Source organism: Typha latifolia, chromosome 7, assembly GCF_019914945.1.
Source record: "Typha latifolia isolate L0001 chromosome 7, TyphaL0001v2, whole genome shotgun sequence".
In the NCBI taxonomy this organism is placed as follows: Eukaryota; Viridiplantae; Streptophyta; class Magnoliopsida; order Poales; family Typhaceae; genus Typha; species Typha latifolia.
The window spans coordinates 12557221-12571646 of NC_133092.1; the positions used below are offsets into that span (position 1 = coordinate 12557221).

The window sequence follows — 14426 nt, forward strand, 5'->3', positions numbered from 1 at the left end:
TAATGAATAATATTTTTATTTCAGAATTGGATTATTACGATGTATAACTGTTATTCTAAAAAAAATAGTTATATTTTAAAATAAGGAAAAAATTATTCCTAAAGTGATGGAAGCTGTGTTAAAGTCATTTTATATTAAATAATTAAAAGTAAAACCCAAAGATGGAATGGCAAACATCCATTTGGTAGTGTAAATAATAATAAAGACAAAATGTTAAAGAGTATTAATAAATTTCCTAAATTTTTATTTCACGGCCATTCTGTTGTTTCTTAATGAGTCTTGTATATCCTTAAAAATGTTCAGATAAAACCATGCCACAAGTCTAGATAATACCTCTAATTCCACTCAATTGGGACCAAATATATTTGCTAGAAGGAGAGGTAATTTGGGAGTTGCAAATATTACACCAAACAAATAGAATATTATCTTTCAGTTCATTCCCTTTAGTTTACTTGTAAAAGAAATTGGCCATTGCTATTGAGCACTTTTAACAAAAGACAGAGTTGATTTAAGGAATAGTGAAAGAAGGATCTATAACAAATAAGTTATCAATAAGTCAAGATGCAATTAAGTTTCCCTAATTTTCCTTCGAGAGACAAAAATCCCAAACATCCCCTCACTATTGCTATGTTTTTTTATCAACTACATCGTGCATATTAGATGCTACTCCGAGCATCAATGCCCACTGTAATCACTGTACAGATTGCACAAAGAACTACAAATGTAACAACAATACATATTAGACAGCAGCATTTAAGATGAAATATCAAATCTATTTAAACTTGAACCAGGATCTACTCAGTAAATTTACCATCGTGAATGCAGCTGAATTCTGTGCATCTTTCACCTTTGACTTCCTGTCACCCATTGCTGCAATCGTACCAATCGAAACCGAGCACATGAATTTTTTTGCATGATCAGGGCCCTGTTCGTCCTCTATTCTGCAAAACCCAAAACACCAAGTGACCAAGAATTTTTGGAGTGCTGGCAGTGTGACAAGAGCATTTCAGTATAAAATTAATGATACTATACACTAGTCTAAAGACATACTGAGGAAACAAGAAGATTCTTCACACCCTATTCATTTGATATCTACAATTTTTCCGGTATCGTGACAGGACATATTGTTGAGTTTGATGTCGTTGTAGTTTCAGCATGATAAGATATTGAGGTTTCCGGTGAAGACATGGTAGATTAGTTGATCCATGTATTGATCTTGATCAAAATACTTGATTCAACTCAGTCAACTCTGATTTGAGTAGAACTCCAAATGACAGTGTTGGTCAACAGAGAAATCCAGAGAACAGTCATGAAAACTTGCTGAAGCAGGCTAAGATATGGTAGATTAGTTGATCTATGTATTGACCTTGATCAAAATACTTGATTCAACTCAGTCAACTCTGATTTGAGTAGAACTCCAAATGACAGTGTTGATCAATAGGAAAATACAGAAAACAGTCATGGAAACTTGCTGAAGCAGGCTAAGGCATGGTAGATTAGTTGATCCATGTATAGACCTTGATCAAGATACTTGATTCAACTTAGTCAACACTGATTTGAGTAGAATTCCAAATGACAGTGTTTGTCAATAGAGAAATCTAGAGAACAGTCATGAAAACTTGCTGAAGTAAAGACAACTTTCTCCTCCTCCTAGCTAAATGTGGAGAAAATATATGTTGGCAGCTTTAGGAAAGAAATGATGCTGAACTGTGACTTAACTGCTTTCTTGCATAATCTCATCTGTCACTGTTAGCGTTAGGTACTCAATATACAATTATTTGGTAGACCTACCAGGACTGAATATATGGAGTAATCCTAGTCTGTGTTGCTGAACTGTTTTCATGTTTGTGACCATATGATTATCACTTAAAGTCTTAAACATGCATCAAGAGAAGAAAAATTTACAGTGAAAAATGCCATGTCTATGCCAAAGGTAGATAAGGATGTCCATTGGAAAGGGAGGGAGTTATCGATATGGTAAAATAGGAAAATAAGACGAATAATCGAGTTGACTGAATCGCCCTTTTGTGTGGAATGATAAGAAAGCTGAAAAAGAGGACTCAAGAAAAAGGGGAAAAATCTCTGCAGAATAGCCGGTTTAATAAATAATGAAGATCTTGATTGAAATCAGAAGAAAGCATAAGTTTTTGTAGCCTCTCCATAGAAAGAGCCATGTTGTCTATGACCATGTTGTGGGCTTCATAATCGTGAATTAATTCTAATAAACATGAGGTACATGTTCATCACGGAACTATGAGAAATATGTTTCATTTTCCAACAGGGAATTCGAGATATTTAGTAAAAGTTTCTTCTTGATAATTTATTAGCTCTCACCAATACAATAAGTTGAATTGTACTCAAGCATCTAATAGGTCTAATCTCTAGATTGTCATTGGTGCACATAAAGAATGAACTAAGGTCATATCATTCACCATCCAAAAACAGAGTGATATTAACCTGATGCACTTCTGCGATAGAGCAAAGAGAGCCAATATTCAACAGGTTAGCAAATTATTTCATTTTTTTTTATCTAAGACTAATTGACTAACACAACTTAACAATAAATACATTCTTTCCTACAACAAATTTAATATGCAGTTGATGTTGCTAAGAGAGTTTCACATAACCATCGAGGAGATCCTAAAAGTTAGACAGAAAACAAGAACGATAATTTTAACAAAATCACTCAAATATCAATCCATTGGGTAAAATAGACTTGGAAAGAACAAAGAGTCAGTCAAAGATAATATATAGGATCAAAATCTACGGAAGTCATGCAACTTATATATGCAAATTAAAGAAACCAGAAGCTTACTCATAAACCGGATTGGGGAAACCCATCTTCCTGCATAGCACATTGAGTCTATCTTTCCAGACCTTCTGCTCGCCCAATTCAGGACCTGCCACCGATACCTTCCCGCCCGTCAAGAGAGCCAATTCTTCCGTCTCCAACCTCTGCAGTGCAGCCCTGGCCGCATTAAGCTTCGCAATCTTCTTCTGCTCCGACGACCCGATTCCGAGAACCTGCTCATCAACAACCACCTTCACGATATTCAACTTACCGTTCCGATATTTATTGAACACGGCCTTCTTCTTGTGCTTCTGGCACAGCTCATTGAGCATCGTCACTGGCTGCTGGTCCAACGTCTCCACCGTGACGATAGGCTCCAAGATCACCCTTATAACCTACAAATCCTTCCAAGGAATCACGCATTATACTCTGCCTTTGAGTGATTTTGTTCGAAACCAATATTTTCACACAATTTGCTAATCAAAATCTTGTCTTTTCGGTAAGATAATAATAAAAAAAAGGAACGAAATGGGTATATCGAAAACCTTCCATAGCTTCTCGAGATCGAAATTGCAGTCCATGTAGACGGCAGCGGCGATCGCCTCAACAATGTCGGCCAAAACTTTGGGCGCCTTCATCGTGCTGCCGCCGTAAGGATGCCCTCCAAGCTCCTTCGGCTCTCGCATCACCTCCTCCGTGAATTTACTCACCTGCGAAAGAGAAAAAGAATCAATAAGGCAATAACTTGTACACTTGTGCATAATGAGATATGAGACGGACGAGCTTGTCGAGATCAGGAGTGTTGTCGCGGCGGAGTAGGGAGTAGAGATCGTGGCGGACGGCGACGCGGGCGAGCTTCTCGGTGGAGATGTTGGCGGCGCGGAGGTCAGTGAGGGACCCGGGGGGGAGGTCAGGGTCTGTGAGGAAGAAGTACTTGGAGAAGGCGAGGCCGAGAACGGCATCGCCGAAGAATTCGAGGCGCTGGTAGGAGCAAGAAGAAGAGGAAGAGCGATGGGTGAGGGCTTCTTGTAGAAGAGTCCGGTTCCGGAAGGAGTAGTTGAGGAGCCGCTCCACCGACGAGATGATGGAGGTGAAGGAGTAGGCGAGGGGTATGTTTTGCTGTTTGTCTTGTCGGCGATTGCTTCCATTGGCCGGCTTCATGGTCGTGGATTCGTCTTCGAGATCTTCTTTGCTAATTTTGAGAAGACTGTAGGAGAATCAACGAGGTGGAGAGCGTTTACTTGGGAATTAAGTTTCATACTAATTTGAGCGTTTACTTGTGAATTAAGTTTCATATTAATTCAGTTAATGCTTATTTTTTAAAATTTTATAAAAGAACTTATTTGATTTAGATTATAATAGAGTTTAGTTGTAATCTGATGTAGTTCGTAATAATGATTTAGATAAAATTTATTTTCTACTTAAGTTGCTATTGAAATATTTCAAAATATCGTATTTTATTATTGCATAAATTATTTAAAAATAATTTAAAAGCTACTAATATTGTATCTAATAGTTATAATGAAATATATCAATAAATATTTTGATATAAAAGAGGAGGATTTTTTAGTTACATACGTGTTCATTAATTTTTAATAATAATTAAATTAAAAAGTACTATAATAACAATTATGGGAAAATTTAAAAGATTTTAATGGTAATTCTAATATTTTAAAGAATGTAGTGACAATTATGTAGAATGATTTTGCAACTCATATATTTATAATACCAAATACTTTTACAATTTTACTAAATCCAAACTCATTTAATTAAAAATTGGCAGCTTTAGTTGTCCACTTGCTGGGCGACTAGCAAATAAGAGTGAGAAGCAAGGAGGTCAACGCGGCTTGGTTCAACATCGAGATCTTCAGCTATGTTCTCAAAAGACCAACAAAAGGAGCGCATCGTTGACTGTGAGGAAAGTGGAAGAGGTGGAGCAGGAGATGGCTCTAATCGCAACTACCTCTCCAAGTCCTGCATTCTGCAAGGTTGATTCATATAATAGATGCACAACATGTGTTTGTTATAATTCCTTAGTGTAGGTTAATTCTCATCTGATATGATTCGCATGTTCCTTTGATGAGTGAGTCCAATAATTTGATTAGAATTACGTCATATCTCACTTAGCTGACAACTTATAAATTACCCTATAAGTTTCTTGATGTGCTTTTGAAATCCTTCACTAGGAGCTAGGCTTCCACTATACTGCTTCAGCAAGATTGACTCGAGAGAGCCTCGAGCATTGTTCCTTGATAGGCTTCTCAAAGAGGTGGGTAGGACCTCACTTGAAATCATATCTATGATTTTGTTATCGAATTTGAGGTTGTTGGTGGATTTGCATGCAGTGGGAGGAGCGCAGGATGAGGGGGTTATTCCACCATGACATAAATGCTTGTGAAACAAAGGTCGATTCTCACTTCACTTGCTCTTCACTCATCTTTAGACCTGTTAAATTTGCTACAGCTTTTGAGTCACATCTGATTTCTACTTGTATAGATACTACCAGGGGAGCACAATTTCATCGCCACGTTAGTTGAAGGGCGTGACTTGAAGAAACGGCCAACTGAGTTCAGAATGAACGAAGTCATCCAACCATTTGATGACAGGAAGTTCAACTTCACAAAAGTAAAGCAAGATGAGCTCATCTTCAGATTCGAAGAGAGTGAGAATGGTGAGGCAAAATACTTTGAAAATAATCCTATGGATGTTTCAGCATCTCCAAATATTGTTGCAATCAATGTGAGTATTTGTCCTTCATTTGAATCCTACTCTTCCTTATGTATGCAAGAAATAGTTGTAACTGTTTCTTGGTTGCAGGTGAGTCCAACTGGTTATGGCCATGTGCTTTTGATCCCTCGTTTACTGGACTGCTTGCCGCAAAGAATAGATCGAGAGAGCTTTCTACTTGCGGTCTATATGACGAGAGAGGCTGGGAATCCTTACTTTAGAATGGGTTATAACAGCCTTGGTGGTTTTGCCACCATTAATCACCTTCACTTCCAGGTTAACCATCTGCTACCACCAGGCTCCATCTTAATCTTTGATATGCTAGCTAACGGGCTGATCACAACCTTGTGATATCAGGGTTACCTTTTAGAAGTATCATTTCCAATTGAAAAGGCTCCCACTCAAAGAATTGCAACTTTAGGGAGCAGCATAAGCATTTTCCAACTGATGCAGTATCCTATAAGAGGTCTTGTATTTGAAGGGGGAATAGCTCTGCAGGATTTATCAGATGCTGTTTCCAGTGTCTGCATTCTCTTACAAGAGAATGACAGACCCTACAACGTCCTTATCTCTGAATCTGGCAAGAGGATTTTCCTCCTCCTGCAGGTAGTTCATTTAGATACTACTTCAACTCCCTTTGAAGCTATGATCCTGGTAAGAAATGGTACTGACTAGAAAGCTTAATCTTACTGTATGTCTAAAATGAATGTCCAGTGCTATGCCAAGAAGCAGGCTTTAGGAGAAGTAAGCCAAGAGCTTCTTGAGACCAGACTTTATCCTGCAGCATGGGAGCTCAGTGGCCATTTGGTGTTTAAGAGGAGGGAGGACTATGCTAAAGCGTCCGAACAGAGTATATGCAAATTTTTGGTCGAGGCAGCTCTATCCAAAGAGCAATTCGAGGGGGTGAAGCAACAAATCTTGGATTTCTTGTTCATTGGAGCAGCTAAAGATAAAACTGGGGAGTGATTGAAAGGAATCTAAAAGATGCTACAACAGATAGTTTCTTCTCCGATCACTCTCTACAGCGGCATGTGTCACCATTCTTTATTAATTGATCGTCACAACTCGCAACTAGCAAATATGAATTATAAGAAGATTGTTTTATTTGTCTCCTTGTTATAATCTTTTGGTGTTCAGTGTTCTTAAGGTTTACTATATTCGACTGTTGTAGTAGCAATATTTCTCAAATTACAGTTCGAGTTCTTAAATGGACATGAACATTGTATTGGATGAAAGGTTCTTCACTACAATCCTTTGTATCAAATAATTTGTCACTAGCACAGAATTTAGATTATGAACAGTTTCTAACTAATTGTAGCTCAGTTGTCAAATCCTCATGAATGTAATGATGTAAGCAGCAGTTATTTTAACAATCCTTTCTTCGTAGGTAAAGGGCATATGCAGAAAGTTTGGTTGCTCCAGTAAGGATCCGGAACATGAATATCATTTCTCAGATGACCCTTAAGAACAACAATGTTTGGTTGTGTCCAAGAAGGGATAGACCTGGATTTTGGGGTTGGAGGCTTGAAACAAGAAGGAAAAAATTCACCTACAATGAGCATTGTTGTGAGGTATGCTATAGATATTTAGAAGGAGGCTATCAGAAGTGCTCGATTGAGATTTGTCATTGGATCTCATTTTACAACCTTTAGCTCTTGTGCCGGTTTCACATAGTTTGTAACGGTCTTATGAATACTTCAAGAACTGCAATTTCTACAGCCGGCACAAAAGCCTTTTAGAGTTCAGACAAAGTATAGCTTCTTTTCATGGTGGCATGCAACTAAATAAGCTGCTGAAGCTGTTTGTTTTGCTATATTTGTACATATTTTCTTTTCTTCTTCCTTTTCTAGATAGGTTAGGAGGAGGTAGTAAACAATCCAAAATTTACAATCATCTAAGTATTTGTCTTTGTTTTCAATGCAATCAACCATCTTCTTCTTTTCAAATGTGGAAACTGTATGTTACCAAAAGAGTGATCTGAATATATAAATGACTAGAGGAATCATCAGTTATAATTTTTCTTCTTTTTTCGACAGATTGTGTGCCTGTGTTTGTGGATCACTATGTGCATATCAAAGATCAGTTCCAGTTAAAACTATTGCTTACGTCCATAAGCTTTATGTTCAAAGCTGTGTGCCTCCCTGTATACTCATTTTTATTGAAAATTGTTTGCATTCATAGACTTTATGTATAGAATCTTTTATCTAATTTGTTGCACCCAACTCGAATGATATTTTTAAGGGATAATTTTTTTTTCACTCCCTGAACTATTACTCATTTTCATAATGATTATTTGAACTTTTTTTTGTTACACACTAACCTCCTGAACTATCAGAAATACTTCATATTCTGATGTCATTGACAAAGTTAATAAATTAATCAAATTACCCCTCAACTTATAATAATGGAATAATTAAGTGGCTTAATTAATATTAAGCATTCTATTTTTTCTAATTCCTTCATTGCCCTCTACCCTAGTCCTTTTTTGAAACGCATTCCTCTCCCCTATGAGCACATCACATCTCGACAATGCATGCCTATGTCGGTCACTATGTCGATAGGAGAGCAAGACGTGACGCATGATAAGGGACGGCCAGCCACGCCCCAGCGGCTGATGAGGTCGAGCGAGAGGAGGGCGCTTGCGGTGAATGAGGTCGAAATCGGTGTTGTGGGCCTCATTGTGCATGAACTCGAAGTGGACGCAGCCAAAGTTGACGGGGAAGCCGCTGTCAGCGGTCTCAGGGTCAGCAAAGGTGGAGGAGGTGATTTGGCGGTCAATGGTGGAGGTAAGGAGAAGGTGAGGAGGAGACCCTTAGCAGTCTTCTTCTTTTTATCATTTTCTTGGTGAAGGGTGCATTGTCACCACGCTCATCCCTCCTCCTTCTCCGAAGCTGTGAAAGATGAGCACGGTGGATTCGAGCTCTAGCACGTCGCTCCTGACTGATGGTGGGCTGCAGAGAAGGCGATAGTGGTTAATGCCATGGAGGCGGTGGCTATGGTAGTGTTTCACTTGACCCCCGCCTCCCTATGGTAGCGCCGCTATGGCAATACGGCTTTGATAGTGCCGCTCCACAGTGGTCAACGTTATGGAGGCATTGTCATCGTCGATTATCCCTCCTCTCTTCTCAGAGCTGTGGAAGATGAGCACGGTAAATTTGAGCTTGAGCACATCGCTACGATGGAGGCGGTGGCTATGGTAGTAGTAGGCTGTGGCGGAGGAGTCAACGACGTTTGGCTAAGTAAGAACAACTGACCACAGTTATAGAAGGAGAGGATGAGGAGGGGTTGTTTCATCCACCTAAAATTTTCTCATGACTTGCATGTAACTTGCACATGTATGAGAAGGTAAAATTATCATATATTTGTTATGTGATTACTATGTGATATCTTTTGGACAAAAATGAGTAATAGAATCTTAACGAAAGGGGTCAACTAAGATATTTCTAATAGTTCAAGATCTCATTATGTATCAAAAAAAATTTAAGGGATTATTATGGAAATATGTGATAGTTTAGGGGTGAAAAGGAAATTATTCCTATTTACAACCTATATCGTTTGGTTTGAGCTCAGGGAGTCCCTAAACTGGTTCAAGAACCAAATATCTTTTTATCTTTTTATACCTAACCAAATTCATTCTCCAAAAAATTAAGATTAAAATATGAGATCAACTAATCATAAGAATTCAATTATCAAATGGATAAAAACCGAATTTGCTTGGATTTTATCCTATCGTTTTTACTCGTATCTCTATTCCAATAAGGCAATAACTATGCACACCTGCACAGGGATAGTTTTGTCATTTTATTTATTTACAAAATAGTCCGAGTTTGAGTCTTCGAGAATCGAGAGCCTGACGGAACCAGTTCTAGCTCAAGCTCAACTTGAAATTAATTTCGAGCAATCCAAAGATGTTTAAGCTCGGCTAAGCTCAAAGCAAGCCATATCGAGTTAGAGTCGAGCCCGAGCTTGATTAGAAGAGGAGAAGGCGGAGGAGGATGAGAAGGAGGAGGAGGGGATGGCAGGATGAGGAAGTCGAATTAGAGGAGAAGCGGAGGAGGATGAGAAGGAGAAGGAGGATGAGGACAATAGAGAGGAGAAGGCGGCGGCTTATTGATGGAGAACGAGGATAAAGATTGGGTGAGTTTGTTGGGATATTTTTATTAGATTTAGGATTAGGGTTAGTATAATTAAAAATCTAATGGTAGTCATTGGATAAAGATCTAATAATTAATTTTAAATATCTAATGGTAACTATTGGATAAAGATATAATAGTAGCCATTGGATAAAGATATAATGGCTAATTTATATATAATATTAATATTATATAATATTAAATTATTATTATACTTAAGCCGAGCCTGAGCGAGCCGGTTCCAGCTCAGGCTCGGCTCAAAATTAATTTCAAGCCTTCTAATCCGGCTCGGGCTCGCCTCAAAATTAATTTTGAGCCTTCTAATCCGACTCGGGCTCGGCTCAGCTCTAGCCGGGTCGAGCCGAGCCCGAGCCGCTCGTTTATTTGGACAGCCCTGTCCGAATTAGAGTGGTCATCTCGACCCTTTTATACCTTCGCGCCTCGTCGTTGGGAGATCAAATCGCCAAACCAACCGTAGCCGATCGGATCCCTTCCCTAGCGATCAAAGATGGTAAGCATCAAATTACTCGCGCAGCAGTTTTTTTTTTTTTTTTTTTTGTTCTTTCGATTAATTCACCTTATTCGTTCTTGATCGGTAGATTAGGGTTAGGGTTTCTCAGGAAGATTTCTTGGTTGATGAAGATTACTGTTGGAATTTTGTGCTGCTTCTATTGATATTTCTACCATGGTACTGGAATTTTCGAGTCGTTATCTGTATCTAATCTTCTGGTCGATTGATTAGGGTTAGGGTTTCGACTCTACAGATAAAGAATTCTTTTTCGCTGAGAGGTATTCTTGGTTGTAGAAGCTTTCTTGAGATCTCTTCTTGCTTATGAATCTCTACTTGTGTGATCGAATAATCGAGTCGATTGATTAAGATTAGGGAGATTTCTTGGCTGTTGATGCTTATTCTTATATCAACTGTAATTGGAATATTGAGTTCCCTTGAAGGTTGAGAACGTTTTGTCCTTTTTTTCGTGGTGCTTCTTGAGAAAATACGGCTTTAGGATGATTGATAAGTTGTTGGCTTGGGTTTTCTTGGAACTCCCTAGGGTTTCGAACAGAAGCCCCAGTTTAGGTTGTGCAAGTTGAATCGGAGTTATCTTATTGGAAACTATGCTAGTGGATTTTACTTTTCTTAATTATATATATATATATTTTTCTAACGAGTTTCCACTTTTGCAGTCTTCTCTTGCTGCGGCCAGAGCTGATAATTTCTACTATCCACCAGAATGGACTCCCAAAAAGGTATCTCTATCTCTTAAATCTTGCATCTGGTCTTCTGATGTGATATCTCTTAAATATTTTGTTGTACCATCTTTTGGTATGTTGGTTGCTGATCATTTGTCTTTTTCAACTTGTGAAGGGTTCACTGAACAAATTTCATGGCCAGCATGCTTTGAGGGAGAGAGCGAGAAAGATAGACCAGGGCATCTTAATTATAAGGTAAACGGAAGAACTTTGTCAATTCTTTAGTTGGTCGATTCTTTCTAATTTGTCTTTCTTCTTTTGCTAGTTTGTTGGGATTATTATATTGTTTATATACTTGAACTCTTCATTGCAATTTTCTTATGTAAGAGGATGCAAATTTGAACAATGGTTCTCAGTAGCATTGTTTCTGTGTGCATATGCTATAATAGAAGTGTGTTATTATCTACGGGTTCTTGCTTGATAAACCAGTTTGAAAACCTGCTCATTGCATACTAATTGATATAGTTTATGTTATTAAGTTCCAATTATTTTTGTTGATTTTGTAGCTTTGACTTGATATTCTCATTAGCGGGATGTGGTGTTAGATTTGTGGGTTAGTTATTTTCTTCGTAAATCTGTGTTCTATCTATTTTTCTAGGAAATCAGCATCATTTAGTTCTCCTATTGTACGTTTGCTGTTAATCTGGTCATATTCCAAATGTCAATTTCAGACATCAATTTGGTTGACACTGACTTATGGGGATATTGCTTGTATTTTGGCCGACTTGTGTTGCTTGTATTTCATTTTTATATTTGTTCTCGAAGAACAAAATACTCGAATTGAAGGCTTCTTTTTGTTTTCTGTGAAACTGCTAGTCGATGTTAAGGTCAATATGAATGCAAAAAGTATTAATATTATATATATCTGTAATTGTATATACACATGTATATGCATTGTATTTAATTTTCAAATTTCTCTAATGAGTAAGGCCAGATGGGTAAGGTAAATGTCTTGAGAAAGCAAGAAGCTTTTACATGAGTTTGTCATGTGTACACAGTTCTCTTATAAGTTCTGGGCCATGCTACAATTCTTGTCTTCTCAGATGCTCATGTTTTAACTTTTCACTTACAGATTCGAGATGCCTTACAATATATGGTGTGGTGGATGCAATTCTATGATTGCGAAGGGTGTCAGATTTAATGCAGAAAAGAAGCAAGTGGGAAATTATTATTCTACAAAGGTAAAGCTCCTTGAGAATATCTCCTGTTTTCTTCTTATGACACCAACACATTTAATGATGTCAATCTGATTGTCATGGTGTTAAGTCTTTCAAACCTGATTTAGAATTACTCATCTCTTGCTTAGTGGTCTGCAGAACTTTCTCATGTTCTTATGCCAAAAATTTTCTTTGATGACATTCTTCCATTCAGTTATACAACTTTTATCATTTCTAGTATGTTGACACATTCCCTAGCTCTGGAAATTCAAACCCTTATATCATGTTTGCAGTGATGTTGCTTTCTGCCATTGCTTGAGTAATATAGCTGTAGCAATTTATTTTATTAAATTATTCTCTTGTACAGAATATCTTAATTTAGGCAAATCGTGACAATTGATTAATCTTATGTGTTTTGTTATTGTGCAATTCATTACTTGTTTGCATCTTACTGGAGGAGTTTACTCTGTTAGTAATTATGAGAAGCTATCAAAAACATAGCAGTGCTGTGTTTTCACTACAATTTGTTCTTTCTTTTGTCACTGGGAAGATTCTAGTTGTGCCAGTCAAATGTTCAATCCTTAAATTGCTAGGGTTGTAGGATGCTGATGATGTACTCTACTTTGTGTTTCTTTTGCACAACAATTAGGTGGAGTAACCTGTAGATATTATGTGTATAATAGTTTTATTTGTTCAATTCTGCTTATTTTTAGTTGTGTCTTCATGCAGTAACATGATCTGTTCATCATTAGATATGTAACTACTTATTCTCAATCCCTGATATTCTTTTTACCTCTTTTGCTAGATATGGAGCTTCACTATGAAGTCAGCGTGCTGTAAGCATGAAATAGTCATTCAGACAGATCCTAAAAACTGTGAATATGTCATAATAAGTGGGGCTCAACGCAAGACAGAGGACTTCGATGTTGAAGATGCAGAAACATTTGCTCTTCCAGCAGATGAAGGTTGGACATTTTGTCTGATTTGTTTATCACTATCTGATGTTTGTAATCTTTTTCTTTCTCTTGAATATATAATGTATCTTATGAAAACAATGTTGCAGAAAGGGGAAAGCTTACAGATCCCTTCTACCGGCTTGAGCACCAAGAAGAAGATCTCCGTAAAAAGAAAGAAGCCGAGCCTTTGTTAGTGCGACTTCAGAGAGTTTCAGACAGCAGGCACTCTGATGACTATAGTCTTAACAGAGCACTCCGTGATCGTCTTAGAGTGAGTTATTCGATGAACTTATACCCAGAGTTTACTTCAAGCAGAAATCAAATTGCATGGAATTCTGATCTGTCTTTTTCTTTTTCTCATCCTAGGGCCAAAAGAAAAGGGTTGCTGATGAAGAAAAGTTTGCAAGAAAGATGGGCCTTGGAGTACGACTTCTTCCTCCTTCAAAAGAAGATGCATCAGTTGCAGCTGCTGTGAGATTCCCCTCAAAATTTGATCGGAACAGGAAGGATAAGCGGGCAGCAATTAAGGCATCTTCCATTTTTCTGGAGCCATCTTCAAAATCTGGGAACAAACAATTAGAACTCGAGTCTAAGAGGAGAAAAATAAATGCAGCTGCAGCATCTGCTTTGTTGGCAGGGAGAGTGAAGCCATCGTCATGGCAAATGGATCATCATTCTGTTAGTTCTAAGCACAGATCAGTCACTGTAATTCGCAAGTAGTTCAATAGATTTTAGTGACCTAAAGTTTTCTGGTAGCAACTGCATGATGAGGGGTAGTTCAAGATATGGAGTCGTCATTTCTGCATGATTTGTTGTTGCACTTTCGGAAATTCAGGAAATGATGCTTTCTGTAAGTGGGTTTATGCTGCTGCTTGTCCTTCTAAAATGTCAATAATGCAGCAGAAATCCAGGTCCGTCTCTTTGTTGTTTCTCTGCAAAATAATGTCTGTTCAGTTTAGTATTTGGGCCATTGTGAAATGTAAGAAACCACGTGTTGCTAACTTTGTTATTGATAGACTGTACAGTATTTGAAGAGATTGATTTCCACAAGTTCCTTGTACTTTTCAAATATTATACCGAGCTGCTATTAGTTCTTAGAGCTACTTGGCTGTTAATTTATTGTTTTTCCATTTGTAACGCTCAGTTTCCTATGTAAAAGATCTCCAGTTGAGAATGATAATAACAAAAGTAATATCTACAAGTGGAGCAAGTCTACAGGTGGTGTGAGTCAAAGTTCGTATTATAACACTGGGGATGTTGCCATGCTTAAGAACCAGAAAGAGCTTATGCTGTATTTAAATCTGTTTGTTTGGAATTTAGCCTGTTTTGTTCATGTGATATATCAGGTGAACTGTATGTATACCATGAAAAACCCCAAAAGCTCATATTATTCTTATAGAAATGCACATCT

At 37.7% G+C, this 14426-nt stretch overlaps 3 protein-coding genes across 4 annotated transcripts; 2 read left to right on the plus strand and 1 right to left on the minus strand.

Annotated features, from left to right (window-relative positions):
* Positions 1–485: 485 nt before the first annotated feature.
* Positions 486–4058, minus strand: LOC140792740 (ribonuclease 3-like protein 2). Of its 2 annotated transcripts, XM_073143901.1 has the most exons (5): positions 3572–4058; positions 3337–3501; positions 2816–3186; positions 812–941; positions 486–715 (listed from the first exon to the last, which is right to left on the minus strand). In XM_073143901.1, exons 1-5 carry the CDS (start codon positions 3950–3952, stop codon positions 692–694), a joined length of 1071 nt encoding a protein of 356 aa, XP_073000002.1. In that variant the 5' UTR covers positions 3953–4058; the 3' UTR covers positions 486–691. The 2 variants fall into 2 exon arrangements, with proteins under 2 accessions (XP_073000002.1, XP_073000001.1); XM_073143900.1 differs by lacking the exon at positions 486–715 and having other exon boundaries at positions 753–941; positions 3572–4038.
* A 502-nt stretch (positions 4059–4560) lies between these two features.
* On the plus strand, positions 4561–6812 carry LOC140791754 (GDP-L-galactose phosphorylase 1-like). Its single transcript, XM_073142401.1, has 7 exons — positions 4561–4779; positions 4978–5060; positions 5137–5196; positions 5288–5530; positions 5609–5794; positions 5876–6124; positions 6233–6812. The coding sequence occupies exons 1-7, from the start codon at positions 4665–4667 to the stop codon at positions 6482–6484; spliced, it is 1188 nt and encodes a 395-aa protein (XP_072998502.1). The 5' UTR covers positions 4561–4664; the 3' UTR covers positions 6485–6812.
* A 3235-nt stretch (positions 6813–10047) lies between these two features.
* Positions 10048–14065, plus strand: LOC140793042 (uncharacterized). The gene is made up of 7 exons (XM_073144377.1): positions 10048–10162; positions 10837–10899; positions 11018–11097; positions 11975–12083; positions 12865–13024; positions 13123–13286; positions 13382–14065. Exons 1-7 carry the CDS (start codon positions 10160–10162, stop codon positions 13733–13735), a joined length of 933 nt encoding a protein of 310 aa, XP_073000478.1. The 5' UTR covers positions 10048–10159; the 3' UTR covers positions 13736–14065.
* The last annotated feature ends 361 nt before the right edge of the window (positions 14066–14426 follow it).

Coding starts and splice junctions, on each gene's coding strand:
- LOC140792740 (XM_073143900.1), bottom strand. CDS start 3,952: ATGAAGCCGGCCAATGGAAGCAATCGCCGACAAGACAAACAGCAAAAC. Junction 3,502..3,571: donor CTCCTGATCTCGACAAGCTC/GTCCGTCTCATA, acceptor TCTCTTTCGCAG/GTGAGTAAATTCACGGAGGA. Junction 942..2,815: donor TTCCCCAATCCGGTTTATGA/GTAAGCTTCTGG, acceptor TGGGTTTTGCAG/AATAGAGGACGAACAGGGCC.
- LOC140793042 (XM_073144377.1), top strand. Junction 13,025..13,122: donor TGCTCTTCCAGCAGATGAAG/GTTGGACATTTT, acceptor ACAATGTTGCAG/AAAGGGGAAAGCTTACAGAT. Junction 13,287..13,381: donor CACTCCGTGATCGTCTTAGA/GTGAGTTATTCG, acceptor TTCTCATCCTAG/GGCCAAAAGAAAAGGGTTGC.
- LOC140791754 (XM_073142401.1), top strand. CDS start 4,665: ATGTTCTCAAAAGACCAACAAAAGGAGCGCATCGTTGACTGTGAGGAA. Junction 4,780..4,977: donor CAAGTCCTGCATTCTGCAAG/GTTGATTCATAT, acceptor ATCCTTCACTAG/GAGCTAGGCTTCCACTATAC. Junction 6,125..6,232: donor GGATTTTCCTCCTCCTGCAG/GTAGTTCATTTA, acceptor ATGAATGTCCAG/TGCTATGCCAAGAAGCAGGC.